This window comes from Toxoplasma gondii, chromosome VIII (genome assembly GCF_000006565.2).
Source record: "Toxoplasma gondii ME49 chromosome VIII, whole genome shotgun sequence".
Lineage (NCBI taxonomy): Eukaryota > Apicomplexa > Conoidasida > Eucoccidiorida > Sarcocystidae > Toxoplasma > Toxoplasma gondii.
Genome location: NC_031476.1, coordinates 3,527,151 through 3,542,264, shown reverse-complemented (window position 1 = coordinate 3,542,264; position 15,114 = coordinate 3,527,151). Strand labels below are relative to the sequence as shown.

The 15,114-nt window shown below is 50.9% G+C and overlaps 2 protein-coding genes across 2 annotated transcripts; both read left to right on the top strand.

Annotated features, from left to right (window-relative positions):
* Positions 1-4,128: 4,128 nt before the first annotated feature.
* Positions 4,129-8,241, top strand: TGME49_273390 (mitochondrial carrier superfamily protein; the record flags this gene model as incomplete). The annotated part of the gene is made up of 7 exons (XM_002365900.1): positions 4,129-4,803; positions 5,109-5,236; positions 5,578-5,693; positions 6,290-6,375; positions 6,803-6,928; positions 7,344-7,481; positions 8,029-8,241. 7 exons carry the CDS (start codon positions 4,129-4,131, stop codon positions 8,239-8,241), a joined length of 1,482 nt encoding a protein of 493 aa, XP_002365941.1.
* A 3,685-nt stretch (positions 8,242-11,926) lies between these two features.
* On the top strand, positions 11,927-14,909 carry TGME49_273400 (hypothetical protein; the record flags this gene model as incomplete). Its single annotated transcript, XM_002365901.1, has 4 exons — positions 11,927-12,063; positions 13,088-13,259; positions 14,190-14,330; positions 14,835-14,909. 4 exons carry the CDS (start codon positions 11,927-11,929, stop codon positions 14,907-14,909), a joined length of 525 nt encoding a protein of 174 aa, XP_002365942.1.
* Positions 14,910-15,114: the final 205 nt, after the last annotated feature.

Sequence of the window (15,114 nt, the reverse complement as noted above, 5' to 3'; positions counted from 1 at the left end):
CAAGGTCACACTCAGACCCAGAGTCCGGCAGAACAACTGGTCTGTTGATGCGACAGCGTGGCTTTCAATAAAGATTGCTGCTTCATTTCCTGCGAATGCGCCTTGCTTCAGAGAAGACCTTTCCAAGGGAACGCGGTACACTCAGATACTAGCTGTCTCTCTGGATTGCTTTCCCGCTAGAACTGATTAGCAGCTGGGAATCTCCAGTCGGACAGCGAAGCATGGGAATTTTGCGCTCATAGAAGTTGCTGGGGAATACCGTTATTTTGTTTTGGAGCAGACGGAAAAGAGGAGAAGTGAGAGGGCGTTTCTCAATCTTGGTTCATTCATTTGGCCTGCTGGGGAATGTGGCAGCGAGCTACTAGGTTCATCGGTGGGGCGGTTTGTTCACACCAAGCCACCGGGACTTTTATTTGAGTTTTCAGGTCTTTCAAAATGCACTGTCCCTTTTTTCGTGCCCCCTGCTCTCGTGCACGTGCTCAGCAGTTCGGCGTCGCCGGTGATAGTCCACAGATGCTACGAGGCGAAGGACTGTGCAGAATTGTCGTGTGGCTGTGAAATCGTAGTCGCATTGCTCATTTGCACGCCTAGAGGCTGGAAACAAACAGAACATCCCTTATTGTGTGGATGCCGCGTGACGTTTTGCGTGCGTCGTCTCCGGTGCAAGATGGGTTAACAAGACGGGAAACAGCGGATTCGCTTAGACGCTCTGATGCTCAATTAAGGGGCGACTCGCGTTGCACCCTCCAACTTTAGGAGTGAATTTGACGCTTAGTACAGTAACTGCAATTACAGCCTCTTCACGTGCTTTGTCCGGGCGGGAGCAGAGCCATGAGACCCACGGCAGGGGCTTTCTGAGTTACAAGTGATAGTGCACGATCCCAAAAAGACGTAGTCTGACGCCTGTCTCACAAAAACAGTGGCAGAGGATAAACACACAGTCGATTTGTGAAAGAGGGATTTTCGCTTAACAAAAAGCTAGAGTTTCTGAGCTCCACCGAAAAATTCACAGCAGCATGTGCGGGAACCGCTTTCCGCAGGAGTTGTCAACGTGATGCGTCATGCGAATGCGTGGGTGCCAGGTGTTCGTCAGAAACAGAAACGGCACACTTGGGAGGAGAGAGCATTTTCATGCGTTTCAACCTCGGGTACCAAAGAAGCTAGTGTTCTTCGGATGCACCAGTATTCGTGCTTGACGAGACGGCCCGAGTTCCATTATCTGCACACTGTACCTGCGTCCAGTGGTAGAAGCCGTCAGTACTATGCATCTCAAAATCTTTGTTGTTCGCCCTGTACTCAATCGAAAAGACTCTGAACACGTTGAACGGCCGGGGTGCGTTCTCTTGCACGGTTCTAGAGAGCGAACACTGCTGTATGGCTACCTATGCTGCGTTTAGAACCTCGGACCTGGTGATTTCTTCTTCCATTTTCTCGTCTAGTTTGCAGTTCCTGAGCGAAAGACGCTGTCTCGAGAGACCCTTCTGCTGAAGCATCTTGTAAGTCGATTCCTCAAGCGAAAGCCCTGCTCTCGAATAGGCGACTAGGAGAGCAGCAGCCCCTCCTGAGCAAAAGACAACACAGTGTGCTATAACGACCATGCCACCTATCTTCCACGGTCTTCCCCATGGGTGTAGAGCGCCTATTCTCATGACTCTTCAGCAGGCGCTTGGGTAGGATTAGGAAGTCCTTTACAGGCTGTGATATCTCTTTTTCCGGAGAGCGACAGGCATTCCCAGCTTCGGTATCAAAAATAAAGTAGAAAAGACAGTGGAAGCGCGAGGCTCTTGGCCAATAAAAAGACGCAACTGAACAACTGGCACCGGGTCATCCATGGATTCCCACTTTCTGGGATGTTGCCGACATTATTTCCGTGCTGTAGAGGTTAGGAGGTTGTTCAACAAGTTGAGAGAGACATACAGCACTTTCCTTGTCATACCATGCCGCTTACCCTGTTGTTTGACGGTGACTTACAAAGCGCCGTTGGCTAGTAGGTGGTTGTTAGGCTAGTAGTGATTTCCACCTCTGTTTGTCAACATCAGCAGTGCGTCTAGAAACTGTTATAACATGTCAGTTGGTGCAGCGTGAGCCAAACATGATTCCTTGTAGCTCTGATAAAACTTCCAACAAAACTCCGTCGTGGGCATCGGAGCAAACTGTCGTTCGTCCTGTCGCTCTCCTCTATGTAAGCAATAACTAACTTCCTTTGACCGCTTAAATCTGTCAAGGATTGCTGCTTCGTAACGCGGTTATCACAGCCACAAGACTCACAGCACGTACAGTTTTAACACAATCTGGGAGACGCCTCCTCAGAGCGGCACATCGGTGGAAGGGCATACCCCCAAAGTAGAGACGCTTCTGTACCTCGACTCCCACAATTCATCTTCGACATGCTCGTAAGAGTTTTCCCCTGCTGGCCACTTTAGGTCCCCCCATTTACCCCTACAGCATTTATACAATCTCTTGAGATGGGCGTTGCTAGAGTATCACTGGTTTTTTGTCGTGAAACGCAGCGGCTACATGCTCTAGCCAAATCGCTCGAGGATCAACCATATGAAGAAGCTGACAAGAAAAGAAACGGAGGAAGAAGGAATTGCGGACGGCGTCGTTTGCAACGAGCCCGCGAGACGACGCCCTGCATCAAGCGCTCAAGTCAACTTGGCAACTCTGCCTCATGCAACATGTGCATGTGTCGCGCATGCTGCCACGCGGAATTCTTTTTTGTCAGCGCAGGTTCACTCTTCCGTTCGTTTCCATGTGGTGAAGCGTTTCATCACCGAAAACGTGCGAGTTCTTTCTTTTCCAAGTTTCGTCTTCAGTCCGCCCTCTCATTCCGTAAGTAAGAACAACCTCCATTCCGCCTGTCCGTCGTGAACTCTGCACACGGTCGACTGTTTTTCGCGATTATCGCAGGTGTTATTTTTTCTTGGCGAAATTAATCTTTCTTAGCGTTACTCCGATTTGACAGATTCGGAAAGTCCCCTTCGACTGCGCGTTTTTTTGGTCGCTCCGCCTTCAGGACCTGCGAGTCTGCAGCTGCGGGCACACGAATTCCGCCGTTTCTTGCCAGTTGAGGTTCCTCGTCGCAGACCTCCAATTTGACAGGCCTCTGCAAAGCCGTCCCTCTCGCGGCAAAAAAGAGGGAAAAGCGGCTAGACGAGCGAGGAGTCAGAGCTGGACACACCAGTCTACCCCGCCCGCGTCGGAGCTGGCTTTGAGTGTCATTCAATGAGCGAGCATGGTCGCCAGGGAAAACGCGATTCGGAATCGCCCGTGCACCGCGTTTTTTCTGCCGAATGTTCACCCTGCGTTACTCTTTTGCATTCTTATCAGCAATACCTTGTAGGGGAAGGCACATCCGCGTTATCGGTGCACCGTTGCCGGCACCCTGTTTTCCTGCTGCTTGGCTAGGCTGCACCCAGAGGCATTTCAACCCGCAAATGCATTGATCTTTTTGCGCCACTTCACACACATCGTTTCTCTTCCTGTGCACAATGCTTTCCGAAAGCACGCAAGTCTTTACCGGGGCAGAAATCTGCCCGTGGATCCAGGGGCTCTTGCCTGTGTAGTTCCTTCTGCTGTGAGTCGAGTACTTCCTGCCTTTTCAGCGACTGATTCTGGAGCGTTCGTCTTCCCGTTCACAACTAGCCACTCGCGTTGCCGATCTCCAAAGCGCATACATTGCTTCTGATGACGGGCATGCTTCCGTCGGGGCTTGGCCCCCCTCCCAGGTGCGACAGTGCCTGAGACGCGGCTCTGTGACTCGCGGTGTCTTCTTCCTCCCCTGCTCTCCAAGACGACTGTCTCAACACACTCTCGCGCAAGTCCTGGGATCTGTGTCTTCCTCTCAAATGTCCTTTGCTGTTGCTCCAACTGCGCTACAGAGAAACAGGAGATCCTTGCAGCTCTGCTTCGTGGCGACCTCGCTTTCCCTTCAAGTCTTCTCCTCGAGTCGTCTTTTCCCCGGTCACTTTCCGACAGAGGCGAAGGTGTCCGTGCGCAGACGCATGCGCGCGTCAATGCCTTTCCCTACGCGTTTTGTTTCCGGTGGAATCAACTCTTTTTGTGTCTCATTTCTCCCGCCTAAGCATCTTATTCTCTTCCCCCCAACATTCTCGTCTCCTTTCCACGATGGTGCCTCTCCAGCTTTCACCCACGAGTGACGAACCGCCCTCTCACCCTTATCCCAGGAGGGTGCCGGACGCGTCTTTGCCTGTGCCGCCTTCTCCCGGGTGCAGGCCAACTGTTCCAAGCTCTGAGCCAACCGTTCCAAGCTCTGAGCCAACTGTTCCAGGCTGTGGGCCAGTTGACCCGTCATGTCTTCGGCCTCCGTATGCTTCTCGTGCGCCTTCCCAGGCGTCCCGCAGAATGCTCGGTTCATATCCAATACCTGCTTCCTGTCGATCCCCCCCTCTCGCCACCGCTTCTGCCGTATCCTCTTCTCCCGTTTCACCGTTTCCTCGCTCCGCGTCTCGCCTCGCTCTTCCTCCCGCCGCATGCGCATCCCTCTCTTCCTTGCAGGACGAGGTTGTCCCCGAGGCACCAGGGCATCGGACGCTCGGCGGGGCAGAGCGCCCTCGAGACGAGGCTGCTCGAGAGCCTTGCGGCGGCCCAGTGTCCAGGTGCCCGATGGAGAAGAGGCGCGAGACTCCGGCAGAAACTGCGCATGCCGTCTTGGTCAACGACAGCTGGACGTCGAGCACGGCGCCTCTCTGCGCCGCCTGCCAGGTTCTGAGAGGCGCTCTTGCAGGCTCCTGCGCAAAGACAGTCGTCTACCCTCTGGACCGCCTCAAGATGCATCTACAGGTGCGTCTCCGGGTCTCTCTGACAGGGGAAGCCATCGGAGAATGGAGGCCCTGTTTGAAGTGCAGATGCGATGAAAAGAAGAGATCGCTACGAATCAGATGTCCGCGTAGTTGCATTTTATGTGATTCGCTGTCCAATCTTTGATGTGTCCTTGACATGGTTGCATTCGGTTTTTCACGGCCTGAACATCAGAGTGAGAATGCGTCGTTGACTCTAGGATGGATGCCGGTCCCCATTTCGCCTCGTATCTTCTTCCCAGCAGAGATGAACCTCTGGTGTGTGTTTCGCTTGTGGGCGGAACGCAGGTGAAGGCGGCAGCCACTGGTCAGGCGTTTCAGCTTTCGGGAGCGGTCAGCGTACTGAAGAACATGGCGTCTTCGGAGCAGGGCGGAGTTCGAGCGCTCTGGCGAGGAAATGGAAGCGCGTTTATCCGGTGCGTTCCACTCTCAGAGGCGTGGATTCTCTGTCCGATGACGGCATCCCTGTTCCCCGTCGATGATCTCTTGAACCTGAGCGTTCTGCAGTTCCGTTTTGTTCCCGCACAGACGAGGCTTACATCGGTTGCGTCCTCCGCGCGCCTCCTTCTAGTCTTTGGACCAGCATGTATGCATGCATGCAGCAAACCTGCGAGTGTAGACAGGGACGAACGCGCGATGGCCTTTTTGGTTCTACGCAAATACGCAAGATCCTTAGTTCGGCGTGGAGACAATGCAGAACTCGAGGAAGGCGTATCCGTGAAAGAAGTCGTTTTTCGCTCTTCGTTCCTCGATGCAGGGCCTTTCCTTACAGCGGCTTCAGCTTCTACTCCTTCGAGAGATACAACTTGTATCTCAGGTCCCAGGCGCCGTCATGGCCGAAGCTGTGTCAGCTCGGGGCGGGATCCGCTGCAGGTCAGATAAAGGACATGCACGACGTGAGACAACAACGCCTGAAATGCATTGCCGTTGCAGTTTCGCAGTTTCAGGGTGGAGGATCGACATGTGAAGACGATACAGAGACCCTGGAAATCTGCAGGCGTTGCAGGCCGGTGTATGGACACTTGCACGTGTCATGAGAAAGAGACAGATGTAGCATACAGTACATACACTGCAGGCGACGTGATAGATCTGTGCAGAACCTCTCAAGGCTGATGCATGTATGTCCATGCAAATATATGTATGTTTGTATACATATAGAGAGAGACACTGAAGTCTAGGCAGTCTCATGTGTTGTTACGGAAGTCGGTTTACAATCACGACCACACAGATTATTGTGGGCATGCAAATTCACCTTGGCCTATCGTATCTCCATGTACAACATATATATATATATATATATGTATGTAAGTGTGGTGTTGTTAGATGTTTATGCGAGATATGAGTGGAGAGTGTGTATCATGTTTGGTCCTTACAAGGCGAGGATGGAGTTCGGAGTCTCGCGGGCGTGCATTGGAGAAGCGAGGAAGCAGAGAGCAGTGTTGCATTGTTTTGGAATTTCTATCTTTCAGGAATGACTGCAACGCTCCTGACGTACCCCCTGGATGTGTTGAATACGCGCATGGCCGTGACAGCCCACCGGCTCTCGTATGCGGAGGTGAGAACTAAGCGCCTGAGCAGGGGAGAGACGAGAGAGAACAGGAAGAAGGAGAAAGAGAACAAGGAAGAAGGAGAAAGAGAAGAAGGAAGGAGGTGAAGGAAAAGAAGGAAGAAGAAAGAGACTAAGGAGGCAGGAGAGAGAAAGAGAGTGACAGAGAATGAGAGGAAATAGAAACGAAGGGCGAAGAGAAAACGTGAGCGAGAGAGGGAGAGAGAGAAGGAGAGAGGAGCTGCATGCGGGATGAGAATGGGTGAACGATAGTAGTTAAGAGTTAGAGAATCAAAGATGAGAGAAAACGAGGCAGGCGCGCGAATGATCGAGAAACCACTCGAACCAAGAGAGAGGAAAACAGTGGGGGCGCTGGTAGGAAGGTTGTTGTCAATCTGCGGGGATGCTTTGTGGGGATGCACTGTGTATGTCGCAGGTGTCTCTTTGGAAATTTGAGGGATTTCGTTCTCTCTTCCGAGGTATCTCCGCGACGGCGCTCGGCATTGTTCCCTATGCAGGCATTTCGTTTTGCGCGTTCGAGACTCTCAAGGACGAGTGCAGAGTACGTTTGCTCCCTGTTTGTTTCTCCTTGTCTTCTATGACTTGTTTCGCGAGGTCTCCTGCGACTTGTCACCCTGCTTACCGCGTCTTCTGCGAATCCTCTCGTGCCGGTAATTCTTCCTCTTTTTGGTGTCTTTTCCTCCCTCGCGTATCTTCCAGCTGCTCGTCGCCTCGGGGCGTCGTCACCCTTTCCTTGACCGCTTCCCTTCTCGTTCTGCTTCTTCGTCATCGGTGTCTTCAAGTTGGATCTCTGCTCGCCGCTCTCTCAGGGCTGGGTCGTCTTTCCTCGGCGCCTGTAACACTGCTCTAGGTTTTAGGTTTCCATCTTTCTCTCTGGCGTCCCTTCCGGTGGAGCTTCGAGGTGTGTAGATTGGATGGAGTTTGGCATGTTGTTTCCGATTTGCTTTCTGTTCCAGGCGCAGGGTATGCAAATCACACCGGTGGTGAACGCACTCTGTGGGGGGTTGGCGGGGGTCGCCGGCCAGACAGCGACGTATCCTCTCGACACCGTTCGGAAGTTCATGCAGTCAAGTTCCTTTCTCTATCGCTTCCATGTAAGGCTGCTTTCACCACTCTCTGTGTTACTTTCTCTCTAGAAACGACATTCACTTCCGCTTCCTTCTTGCCTTGTTTGTCCAGAAGAACGCGGCTGCGTTGCCTCTGCCTTCCTCGTCTGTTGATCTGACGAAACACGGTTTCTACTTCCATCGCTCCTGCCGGGGGCTTTACTGAACCCAAAGCGGTCTAATTCTGCATTCCTTCCAGGTGTTTCTCTCAATTCCAGAAACGCGTTTTCTGCCGCTGCATGCGGCCTACATGACATTTACTGAGAACCCTGCTTTTGTTTCTTGTTCGGTGGTTCCGTTCAGTCTGCCGTGTCTCCGCGTTCGGGCATTGCTCGTCGGTGTGAATCTTGAGCCACTGTGTCTGTCGCGCGGTTATTGGCTTTCTCTCTACACGAACCGGTTTCGTTTCTTTCTGGAGGCGTTACGCGTTCGCCTTACTACTGCGTTTCGGTCCGTCTTGGCGGATTGATTGGCAGCGCATATCTCATATCTTCCCGCTCATGTCTGCTGTCTTTGCTTTTTACCATCTCGGCAGGAGACAGGACACACAGGGTCGGCGTCTCCGCCCTCGCTCATCGAGGCGTTCAAGTTTCTGTACAGACGGTCGGGGTGGAGGGGGCTGTACAACGGCGTGTCTCTGAACTGGATCAAGGGATTTCTCGCGGCAGGCTTGGCATTTTCTCTCAACGAATCTGGGAAGCAACATCTCACTCCGATCTTCTGCCAACACCCTCCTCGTCCGCTCTAGGCGTTAGAGGAGGCCTGCGAAGAAAGCGAGAAACTCACTGGTGTGCCGACTCGCGAATGTCTTCTCGCCTATGTGTTGAGACTCCCGCGCAAGGATATGCGCCATGCAGGTGTAGATGTATGTAACAGATTCATGAGTCTTCTATTTGAGAAAGGATGTGCAGGAGTGGAAACAGGTTTGGAGTCTGGTGTGTGCTTTCCTCTCGTCGACCGATGAATGAAGGACGCCGCCTTTCGCCTCTACCTTTGTTCGAGGGCGCGATACCCTCTCCATTCTCTTCAGCTGCGTACCCAGACGCGCGCTCGTCGTCGTTTCTGCTTCTTCTTCTCCCCCGTCTGCGTCTGTCTTTGTCGCCGCGCGAGGACCGAATATCCGCCGGGTCTCACGAGGCTGTCTCTGGGTCCGCAGCCTAGAGAAGCAAGGACTTCAGAGAGGACGAGAGCGGCATGTTTGTCCTTTCCAGGGAAGGCGTTTCCACGTCGTCTCGGGAGGGGTCGCGAGAGCCGCTTCACTGGCAGCGAACTCTGCAGTGGTTCGTCTTCGTGTTTGCACTTGCGGGGAAACGTTGAGTTTCCTCCAAATGTGTACAGACAGGGGAGATGGCGTCGAGACGATCCTGCCCTGCCAGCCGGTGGGAGCGTCGCTGTCGTTGCATCGCATCCGAAGTACACAGGAGGCAGAGGGGAGAAAGGAGCCACTGAGTACCAAGGAGAGAGAAGCGGAGACAGAGGAGGAGCAGAAATGTGACAATAGACAGAAGGTAGACAACAGATAGACAGGACAGATCAGGGAGGCGGGTCTATGATGAAGGCGAAGTCGAGAGGAGCGTCGACCTGCCAGTGCCCTCTCAGTGTAGACGTTTCGCGTTCTGTCGTCGTTGGCATCACTTCCCTTTGAAGGTTCAGTTCCTTCGTGTGAAAAGACAAATTTCACAACGGGGTGAGTGAACGACGCAGCAGAGCGTGGAGACAGAATGCTGAAACTCCAGAGTTGTCGAGAAGGAAAACGAGGGACTCGCGGTCGAGCCGCGTTGCAGGCAAAGCGAGTGGACCTTGGGCGAGAAAGGATGGGTGTTGGCATCTGCAGTGTACGAAAGCTTTCGAGGCAAGGTCGAAGGAAATCCGACCAATGGACGAGCGAGAAAGCGAGAACAGGCTGTCCGTGTTCCCTGCGTAGTTGCAGAGGGAGCTGGTGCTTGTGCCTTGCGCGCGCTTCGGCGATGCAAGGACCCTTCAAAGGTTTCGCGTTTTCATTTCAAAAGTCTGCTTGTGTGGCATTTCGAGGACTCTCTGGATCCGAGTTGTGTGCTCTGTTCCCATCTCCCCAGTTTGGTTGCCTACGCGCTTGGTCGTTTTGAGTGAGGGGAGAAGGGTGGAAAAAGATGTCATCCTAGTGCCAAATCTTTCTAATGGGTGCACACCATGTCAGTGCATGTGCAGGTGGAAGATTTGCGTGGTTCAAGACCTGATCTGGCGCTTTCTTGTCTTCGTGAATCTGTGTCATTTTGTGTTTGTTTCCTCTTGTGAGGGGAAGTGTGTTGTTCTCAACGAAATCATAATCTTCGTCCGCGTCCTCTTCCCCCTCTCCCCTTGCTTTCTCTGCTTCGCCGCGTTTCGCTGCTGCTCGGAGGCCGCCCCAGCAAGAGCTCCATGAATATTGCAGCTTCGCTCTTTCGCTTCGCTTGGGAGACGCTCACAGCACACCCGATTCAACTTGCACAGAAAACATCTTTTCTCACTTGTGCACCCTTGCACGTTTATATTTATACCTATTATACATATATATATATATATATAAGTATATATATACATATGTATATATAGATAGACAGACATGCATATTTGTGCATTGATATGCACGTGGAAGTACACTTTCGTGCAAGAGTTCGGCGCAGCAGATTGAGGAACTCTGTTACATCTAAAACAACACGAGAAACGCCTTGAAAGGAAGCGAATTAAAAACATGCATGCAACCAACTCTCGCCCACCTGTAAATCACAACAATGCAGTTCTAGCGTTCATAAGTAAACTGAGAGACATCATCCTCGCACGGTCTGGACCTCTTTGTTTCCTCAGAGACAGAGCTACAGATAGATAAGAGTGTACTTAGCGTCGCGCGGAGGTCTGTGGCATCGAAAGTTCTTGTGATTCAATATCAGTGGAAACTCACATCTGCGGCAACGGAAGAAGAAGGCAGGGCCAGAAATGAGCAGGCCGTCCCTTTGTGGGATTGTGTTTGGAGAGACTGTGCTTTAGAGAACTGCTCGCATTTGAACTTATCGACAATTGTCACCAAGCTACATGCAGTCTGATGTACAAACGGTCAAAACATTCACTAACACTGCGCAGATTAATACGTGCATGCTTTTTTCTTTTCTGTCACTGCCTGCTTGCCTACTTCTCTTGACTTCGCTGTATTTGCCTGTTGATGTCTTCCGCTCCTATAAATAACAGTCTACCGACGCGAGTATCTTTGTTTTTGTCTCTCGAAAGAAGAATCTCTTCCCAGCTCCTTTGTGACCCACAGATGATCATAACATATCACTTCTCTGCCTCTGCAATTTTTCTGTGCGTCTCGGAGACTCCATTTAACTCTACGGATCTACCTCGATTCCAGTGTCTCTCTGCCGGTGAAGCCTACCTGCCTAGCGGGGCTAAGAAGTCAGAAGAAAATGTGAATGTGCGAGGCAGCGATGTGTCTCCCAGATGTTGATGTGAACAACGAAACGTCACTCTGAAGAAATTTTATATTTTCTTTTCGCGCGAATCAGCTCTCGCAGTCTGCCACTGCATGGCAGCTAGCCCAACTTCTTCCAAGCTGGTCGATTAAAAATGTCTCAGCTGACGGACTTCGCCCCGTCGTCTTTTGCTACTAATCAGAAGGCGTAGAAAGCCAAGAAAAAGCGGTTTTTCAGGAGAAAGAAAGGAAATCTGGAGCGACTTCGAGGAACTCCTCTCCGGCATCATTGCCCTCGTGAGCGACAGCCACGAACGCGCAACTCGCTCCATGCACACTTTCCAGAGAGGTTGAAAAGACGCAAGATGTTTTTTATTTCTTCCTCTTTTTTCTTCCTTCCTTCTTGTCCACTTTGTCCATCCTTTCTCACTGTTTTTCGGATTTTTCTGCCGCCTTTTCTTTCGCGTTGCCACCCTCCTCATGTCCCCTCATTTACACCACATCCGAGGTGCTCCTTTCTTGTCTTGCACGAGTCTTCGTTTCTCAGCTTGCAAGACATCCAGCAAAACCCCGGGCATGCGGCCGCCTTTCATTTCTTCCAGGCGCTTTGCCTTCTATAGTTTTTCCTTGCTCCGTCTCTCGTCTCGCGCGGTCGTACGTTCCAGAGGCGTCTCTTCGACGCCTTGTCCCGTGCTCTCTGACCTTCTCGTCCACAACCTGCTCAGTTCATTTCACGGTTGTTCAGAACCGTCTAATCCCTTGCTTTAACAGCAGAACGTACTTTGTTCCTCTCTCTGATAGCGAGCCAATCTCCTTGTCGTCCTGATTCACAGAAGAATGCTTCTCTTTCTCGCATTCGCGGTAGGCGAGGAACTCCTCTCTCTTCTCTCCGTGCACGCTGCTTCTTCTCCTCTCTCCTCTATTCAGCAGACCTCCTTGTCGTTCTTGCAGAAAAAACGACTTTCTAGTCGATTTCTTCGAGGGAAAGACACTGCTCGTGAGACACACGATGAGCCTCGCGTCGTTTCTCCTTCCTGTCCTCCTTCCGCTGCCGCTTCTCTTCTCTCCTAGAAGTCAGGCGCAAGTAACATCAGGAGGGGAAATGGAGAGCATGCTCTTCTGTACTGTTTGTAACACCGTTGTCGGGTGAGTTAGGCGACGACGCGGTCGACCAACATGCCAAGAGTTCGTACTTCCCTCGCATTCTCTCCCCTCTCTGATTGCCTTTTTCTTCTGTGTACTGCGTTTCCTGCTTTTCTACTTCTGTCTTCAACGGGTGGCACTCTCCAGTTTTTCTCCGTTTTACAGGTTTCCTCACCCTCCGCTTTCTTTCATTGTTGACCAGCACCATAGGAGAAGTTGCCAGCTTTGTCTTCTGCACTCTAACTCCTCTCGCACTTTGTTTTTCTCTCTCTTCCTCTCCGTCTCACAGTTTCTTTTCCTCGCTCTTCCTCTCTGTGTCTCTCTTTCTCTAGCTGTCTATCTATCTATATATATATATATATCGCTTACACTTGCTCTGTTCTTTCCTTCTCGTTTCCACCGCACTCTCCCTCGCTCACTTTTCTACCTCTCTTTCGATCTTCCTCTTTACTCTTTCCTTCCTCTTTATCGACTTCCCTGTAGCCTCTGAAGAAGCAGCGCCTTTGTCTCTGCGTCTTGCCCACGAACAGCAGAACGCGTTTCTCTTTCAGTGTCTGTCTCTTGAGAATTTACGTATTTTTTCTCAATTCTTACTCTCTTCATTTCCCTGCTACCATATGCTTCATTGCCCAAAAAAATAGCAGACTCTTCCTTTCCCCGTTAGCGTCTGCTTCAGTTCACAACTCTCATCTTTTCATTTCTTCATCGTCCTGTTCTTCTTCGCCATATTGCTGCATTCGTCACTTCCATTCTGTCACACGCGTCGTTCTGCAAATGCCGCTTCTGTCCTCTCCCTACTCTCGTGTCTGTCGGATGTTCTGGTGTCTGTCTCGCTCTCCTCTGTTTTCTCGCTCCCCCAATTTCGTTCTGTTTTAGCCTTGCGGTCGGTCGGTTCTCGTACGCCCTGTTGGGGTTTCGCGTTCTCTCTTGCTTTCTCTCGCTCTTCTCTCGGCTCGAACGTCCGTGGGGCCCCTCAGGGCGTTTGCCTCTCAATCTAGGAAAAGCCAGCGCTCTCTGTGCCTCTCAGGAGCTTGAACGATGACCTGAAGTACTTGATAGATGCGAACAAGTACTGGAGACAAGCTGACCTCGATCAACGGCTGGCTCTCGCATGCGGCCATCCCCAGATTTCAAAGGGTGAAATGAAGGCCGTCTGCGGTCGATTCGTGATGGAGCACTTTCGCAAGCTTAAACACGAAGTACGAACGGCGCAAGTTTAAAACAAATTTTTCTTTCTTCCTTTCGCGTTTCCTCTCTTCTCTGCTGTCGACATGCGCTTGTGTGGCTTCCGCGCTCCTCCGTCGTGACCTTAGTGACTTCGCATCTTTCTTTGCCTCGCTGTGCTCTTCGACTCTTTGTCTCTTGTTTTTCCTTCCCTCTCTCGGTCCACCTCTCGGCCTCTGAGTTCGTCTCTTCGAATCTCCGCTTCTGCGCCTGCTTGTTCGTCTCTCGCCTGTTTTCTTCTTTTCTCTCTCTTCTGCCTTTCTCCCTCTTCTGCCCTCTGGTGACCCTCGAATTCCCCTAGAATTCGCCTCGTGCGTTTTCTCGCCTGACGTCCTTTTCTCTTCTTGTACTTAGTCGCTTTCTGCCCCCCTTTCGGTCTCGTGTTTGGTTTTATGATCTCCACTCCGCATTCTCTTCTTGGCGCTCCACATCTCGGTTCGTGTGCTCTTCTTTGCTTTCCAGATCTGTGCTTCTTTCCTCTTGTTCGGTCTCCATATCTGTGTTTCTCTTTCTATTCGTCCTCTCATATCTCTGCTTTCCTTCCTCATGTTCTCTCAGCTGATCCCTGCTTCTGCTTCCTTCTTTTCTCTCTCTCGATCTCTGGATGTTCACTCTTGTTCGCTCTCCATTTTTGCTTTTCCCTGTGCGGTCTGCGTATTTCTTTCGCTTGCCGTCACTTTGCGCTCTTTCGTCTCCGCGCGTATTCCCCTACTATTATTCTCGTCTCCCTGCATGCCTCACTTGTTTCCGCCTCTTATCTTCCACTTCCTCCCTGCCTCCGCTGTTAACTTCCTCGTTGTGTCGGCGGTTCTCAGCTTGTTTGCGTGCGTCGATCTGTGGTGCGTCGTCCGGATTACTCCCTCCAACTTTCGCTCGACTTCCCTTTTTCTGCTTCGGCGTTTCAGCTGTACAGACGGTATACGCCAGGATACGAAGAACACGAGGAACTCATTGCTGTCCGGGACTTTTGCGAATCGCTCAAAGCTTGTCGCCCTCAGCAACTCACCCTCTACGAACACTACACTCGAGCAGCAAAGAAAATGGTTGTGAGTCCTCTCCTCGATTTACCTCCTTAGGAGTCTCGGACACACCCCTCGTCTGTCGACATATCCCCAGTTATATATATATATATATATATATATATATATATATATAAATATATATATAAATACCCCATATATATATATATATATATATATATATAAATATATAAATATATATATAAATACCCCATATATATATATATATATATAAATACATGCGTTTAGGTCTTGATGTATACCGGGACAGGTGAGGTGGAGAGATGCATACGTGGAACCGATTGCTGTTATTTATACGCATGTTCTGTACTACACTTATGAACATCTACATGAGGCGGGACAGCTGCGTAGACGTGTCGACAGGATTTTATGTGCTTGCATAATTATATATATATATATATATATAAATACCCCATATATATATATATATATATATGTTTGTCTGTCTCTCTTTGACAAGAGGCGTTTTGTCCATTCTCGCGTTTCTCCTTCACTGCTTTTGGTTTTCAGGGGGAATACGAAGACAAGCAGAGCCCGTATCTCGCGTACCAGCACAAGAAAATGAAAGAGAGACTGTTGATGTAAATCGAGAGAATTGCGTCGCCTTATAAGGGAGTCGTGCATCGTCCTTGCACACTGTGTTTGGTTTTCTCTTCTTGTCACTTGCATTGTCTTTTCTGTCTTCGCTTGTCTCCATTTGCTTGTCTCACGCTTCCTGCTGTTCGCCTTTCTGGACCTTCGACGAATTGCCCGCTTGGGTCTCCTCTCCCCAGTGGCACTGCCGCGGGGC